Consider the following 5747-nt stretch of genomic DNA (forward strand, 5'->3'; position numbering starts at 1 on the left):
GAGAGAGAGGGAGGGAGAGAGAGAGAGAGAGAGAGAGGGGGAGAGAGAGAGAGAGAGAGAGAGAGAGAGAGAGGGGGGGGGGTGGAAGGATGGAGGCAACTGAAATGCCTGTGAGAGAGGGGCTCTGTTCATTTTTTTTTCCCTCACACATTTTTCCTCTCTCCCAGCTAATTTAACCCTTCAATGTATCCTCAACTGAAGCAATGCAGCGTTTGACTGCATGTGTGTGTGTGTGTGTGTGTGTGACGTGTGTGTGTGTGTGTGTGTGTGTGTGTGTGCGTGCGTGTGTGTGTGTGTGTGCGTGCGTGTGCGTGTGTGTACTTGTATTACTATACAGTACTTGTGAGGTCCAAATGTACCCACAAGTGCAGAAGAATTGGAGCGATAGACACTGTGAGCACAATTTTCCTGGTCGTCACAAATTGGTTGTTTAAACGGTTAAAAGGGGGAGTTTAGGCTTACAATTAGGAAAAGATTCAGGTTGGGGTTAAGAGGCATTTAGAGGAGGTTGGGTTTATTAGGGGTTTCAGGGGTTGGAGAGTTATGGCTGATAGTTTGCACGCTGTTGTTGCACACCAAGAATAACCCCATCACGTTGTGAGCTTGTAGAGCGGGCTATCACTCGGGACGGTTATGGTTTCAGAAAATGGCAAAATAATTGTGGAAAATGTCCTGTACGTGAAATTAAAATACATAAAAACTCACAAGCATAGTCAAAAAATAAACCTAGCGGGTGCTCTGCGTGCGCGTGCTAGAGAGAGAGAGAGAGACAGATTAAAAAGGAGAGAGAAACTGTATGAAGTACGCTGCATTGTTCACAGTGTGGCAGTTAACTGGGTCACGGTGCTTGGCACGAAGACAGACAGCGAGAAAGGCTTATAAATACCAACCAGGACATGATGCAAAAAAATGTGCTAAAGTAAAGCAAAAAAAAAAAAAAAAACAACACACGACCTCCTCTCTCCCTTCCTCTCGGACCCTTTTCTTTTTTTTTCCCTTTTTCCCCCTTTTTTTTTTTTGCAAAGGGGCGGAGCCGGGAGATGGATTTGTGTGGGACGGAGGGGGGAGGGCACTACCTCGCTTCTGTTACGCACTGAAGGGGAGGAGCTTGTCAGCCATTCAGACAGTCTCTCTCTCTCTTTCCCCCTCTCTCGCTCTGTACCGCTCTCTCTCTCTCTCTGTCTGTCTCTCTCTCTCTCTCTCTCTCTCTCTGTCTGTACCTCTGCCACTGTGACAGAGTGACGGGCTAATGAACATGAGCTTTTCGAATGAAATGCGTCCTCGTGGCTTTGCGAGTTTAGCTTTGCGTTGTTGACCGTGCTGTGAAATCCATGAGCGCTAATTTAACTCTTGAGAGCGTACAAATGGAAACCAAATGGTCCCATTTGGTCCCATTTGTACGCTCTCCGAGTTTCAGCCCTTGTAAGGGTCCTTTTTGGTTCCTAACTATCAACCATTTAGCTGGGAACCCCTTGGAATCCACTCAAGGGATGTTATGTTTTTTAGGAGGTTCGTGGCTCTTCGATGCTAGTCCCATACCAACACAATAATATCAACATTTAACGCTTAGCCGCGGTTCTTCGACTCCTCCTCGCAGAGTTATTCAAACCAATAGCTCTTAAATGTCCTCCTGCTGTGCCGGAGTGGGAGGCTGCCATTGAAAAAAAAAAAAACACATGATCCGGACAGGATTTATGGCAGCTCGGTGACGTCAGAGCATTGTGTCAGCCTGCTCCGCTGTGAAAGCACCGGGTCGCCAGACAGACAGACAGACAGACAGAAGATAAGCGTTTTAATGCTAAGACAAACACGCGGCGGGGCCGGCGTGTTGACGCTCGCCCTGCCAGTTGTCTTCAGAAATGCTTCTCTTGTACAAAGTCCAAAGAATTCCAGCAGGGTTTCTTTTTTTTTTTTTTTTTTTTTCTGGACGCTGAAAAAAATGAAAGGACGATAGCTTTAGTTTTTTTGGCCCGTGCTTCTTTTCCAGGGCTGTGCTTCTGCTGGTGTAAACGTAGGAGGTTGTCGTGGGGTCAGTTAGCATTCTTAGTTAAAAGCTGCCATCGGGGCTGCTTTTTTTGTTTCCCGTCTGACCAGGATTCGAACCCCGGGTTGTAAACGTCTCAATGGAAGAGTAGGGAGACCCGCCTCCGACCACTGCAGATGTACTATTAATATTGTTTTAACATTGTTTTAACACATAGGTTCCAGATTGCAGCGTTAACCAATTCGCTCCGGGAACGCATCTAGGTCATTTCAAGATTTCTTTGGCTATTCAAAAATAGCAGATCTACAAGCTCGTAGCGCGGCACCGAGTGCCGCCCTACGAGCTTGTATATCTGCTATTTTTGGAAAATTATAATAATATATATATATATACGTATATATATAAATATAAAAAATAAAACAAAATCTAAATATTTTGTAGAATTGTAACCTCAGGTCTTACTGGGTTAAAAAGTCATAGTTGAGCAATTAGGCGATGGCTTCAGTTGATGTGTCGCTCTTGAGCCACATCCCTCCTCCTCACCACTCTCTCTCTCTCTCTTTGATTTCCTTCTGTTACGATTGCATAAACCATTTTGACGTTTCGTTTCCAGCGTCGTAACCCTCCGTGTCTCTCTCTCTCTCTCTCCTACAGACTCCGTGGCTCAGCAGGAGTGCGGCGGCGAGCCGGCCCACTGGTGCGTGGTGGCCTACTGGGAGGAGAAGACGCGCGTGGGCCGCCTCTACTCCGTCCGGGAGCCCTCCCTGGACATCTTCTACGACCTACCTCAGGGGAACGGCTTCTGCCTCGGCCAGCTGTGCTCCGACAGCAAGTCGCCTCTCGCGGCGGCGGTGCGCGCCAAGGTCGGCTACGGCGTGACGCTGACGCGCGAGCCCGACGGCGTGTGGGTGTACAACCGCAGCGGCTACCCCATCTTCATCAAGTCGGCCACGCTGGACAACCCGGACTCGCGCGCGCTCCTCGTGCACAAGGTGTTCCCCGGGTTCTCCGTCAAGGCGTTCGACTTCGACAAGGCCGGCACGCTGCGGCGGCCCAACGACCACGAGTTCACGCAGCAGCCGCGCACGGGCTTCACGGTGCAGATCAGCTTCGTCAAGGGCTGGGGACAGTGCTACACCAGACAGTTCATCAGCAGCTGCCCGTGCTGGCTGGAGGTCATCTTCAACACCCGATAGCTGGAGGCGAGCGGGAGCGTTTAACCCCTTCATGAACAGAGGAAGCCTGGTTTGTAACTTCGTCGTACGATGGCGTCGCGCGGCAAAATAAAAGTGGGGGGGGGGGGGGGGACGACAAGCTGGCAATGCGTCGCCTCCGCCAGTGGTTCTCAAACTGTTTATTTATTTTTATTTATTTTTTGGGGGCGGGGGGGGGGGGGGTTTTAGCCCTTTTTTTCTCCCCAATTTAGTTGTTATGTAACCGATTCCTCCCCCGCACACGTTTCTGTGTGTTGTCGCTGCTGTTGTTGTATCCGACTGGCTCACCTGCCAGTGAGGAGCCCCCACCGGGAGGACGTAGAGCCTTCGTCCTACTCCTCCCGACCAACACTCCCTGCTTTTTTTTTTCTTTTTCTCAAGAACCCCCATTGCTCTGAGAGTTTACAAAATGGAACAAAATTGGTTCCACTTGTGGAACTCAGTGTTGATTAACTCTGAGAGTGCACAAATGGAACCAAATGGACCCTCACGGGTCCATTTGGTTCCATTTGTGCACTCTCAGAGTTACGGACCTGTAAGGGTTCCTTTTGGAACCCCCTCAAGGAACCCTGAGGGTCCCCCGGACCCCACTTTGAGAACCACTGGCGCATGCGACGCGTCGCAAGCGTGTAGTTCGCCTATTTTCAACGCACCACCCAGAACCGCGTATAAATCGGGCTTCAGAACCCTGCCTTCCTTTTCTGTTCCTGACGTTTTAAAGATGAAAAGATGTTTTAAAAAGAGAAGAGAATATAAGAATTCTGATGGACTTTTTGTTTAATGAATAACTAAGATTTAATTAAGTGAAATAAGAAGTGGAAAAAAATGTATTTTATGTTATATATAAATATATTATTACTTGTAAATACGAAGACATTTTATATGCATCATTATTTATGTATTGTGCAATGTGTTGATGAGAAAAAAGAAAATAAGATGCACTTTGCTTAATATAAATGCAAAACAAAGAAATGCCAAAATAATAAAAAAAAAAAATCCAATAATTGTTTTTGTCCCACGCTGTTCATTCATTTGTAATCAGGGTACATTCATTGGATTTCACTCTGTGTTGTCTATTTTGTAAATTATTATTTAAAATCCATGCACCACTTTGAAATGGAGTGGGTGTTGCTTAAACCCATTTGGAGAAAAACACATTTTCATATCAAATTCTTCATTGATGGCTTTTCGGGGGGGCTTCATCATCGGTCTGCAATTAAACTAAAGTTAGACTAAAGTGTTTGTCAGCTGCACTTACATGATTGTTTGTTTCTTTCGGACAGAAACCTTGTATCTCCATTTTCTTCCGTAAATTATTTCATCATACAAGACTGTAGTACAACAGTAGTGAAAATAGCAGCTTGTATCAGCTATTTTCACTATTTTAAAATGTTTTAAAAACAATAATAAAAAGCACGGTTTTGGACATGCAAGGTTTCCCCCCCGATAGCAACGTTTTCCTCTCCTTCTGTCTTGAAGGCAGGACATGTTAGCAAGAGTTATGGATATACAGTATGCTGCTGACAGTGTATTATGCACAGTATACTCTCTGACAGTATGTCAGAGTTATGGATATAAGACTTATGGACAGGTCTTGTAAGCTTGTAACAAAGATAATCAAAAGACTCCTATTGATAGGCCTGGATGCTTGTAACAAAGACAATCGATGGATTCATGTGGACAGGTCTTTAAGCTGGTAACAAAGACGATCAATAGGCTCGTCTGAGGATAAAAATACAAAGCATGACAAAGGGGAAAAGCTAGAATGATCCATGGGCCAATTTCGAGTGAAGGCTCCTTTATTATGAGGAGTTAAACATACATGATAGAAAATCTACAGCATTGGAGCTCAAAGTGGGGTCCGGGGACCCCCGGGGGTCCTTGGGGGGGATACCAGGGGGTCCCCAGCAAAATTCTGTTAATAAAGCGTCCCATTCATTTTAACCCCTTCATCCATATTTTATACTTTGGCTATTCAAAAATAGCAGATATACAAGCCCATGGCGCGGCACCGAGTGCCGTGCTATAAGCTTGTATATCGGCTATTGCTATATCTGGCAGAAGTCAGCAGAGTGGATTGTGTTATTACAGACAATTAAGCTCATTTGCTGGATGTCTTTCTATCAATGAAAGGTACCTGGCCTGTGGGAAGAACTTCAATAGTTCCCTCACAAAGTAGATGATTTATTTTGAGCTGACCAATGGCCAGAGTGCTCGCAGCTCTGTTACTAACCAGTGCTAGACTGTGTGTGTGTGTGTGTGTGTGTGTGTGTGTGTGTGTGTGTGTGTGTGTGTGTGTGTGTGTGTGTGTGTGTGTGTGTGTGTGTGTCTGTGTGTGTGTGTGTGTGTGTGTGTCTGTCTGTCTGTCTGTCTGTCTGTCTGTCTGTCTGTCTGTCTGTCTGTCTGTCTGTCTGTCTGTCTGTCTGTCTGTCTGTCTGTCTGTCTGTCTGTCTGAGCCTTGTCCTATTGCTACTGTAGTCAGATGGATGTCTACGAAAGGGATTACTACAGTAAGCCTGATTTAACACACATGCACGAGCGCACGCACA

The 5747-nt window shown here is 46.2% G+C and overlaps 1 protein-coding gene across 2 annotated transcripts in view; it reads left to right on the top strand.

The window, feature by feature from the left end:
* The window catches only part of smad7 (SMAD family member 7), a 29911-nt gene extending 26630 nt beyond the window's left edge, over nucleotides 1-3281 (top strand). For both annotated transcript variants that reach the window (XM_084046005.1, XM_084046004.1), the window contains exon 5: nucleotides 2639-3281. In XM_084046005.1, the coding sequence (XP_083902131.1) occupies nucleotides 2639-3180 (542 nt within the window). In that variant the 3' untranslated portion in view covers nucleotides 3181-3281. The remainder of the gene's footprint in view (nucleotides 1-2638) is intronic.
* Nucleotides 3282-5747: the final 2466 nt, after the last annotated feature.

This window comes from Gymnoscopelus microlampas, assembly GCF_963454915.1.
Source record: "Gymnoscopelus microlampas genome assembly, chromosome: 21".
NCBI lineage: Eukaryota > Metazoa > Chordata > Actinopteri > Myctophiformes > Myctophidae > Gymnoscopelus > Gymnoscopelus microlampas.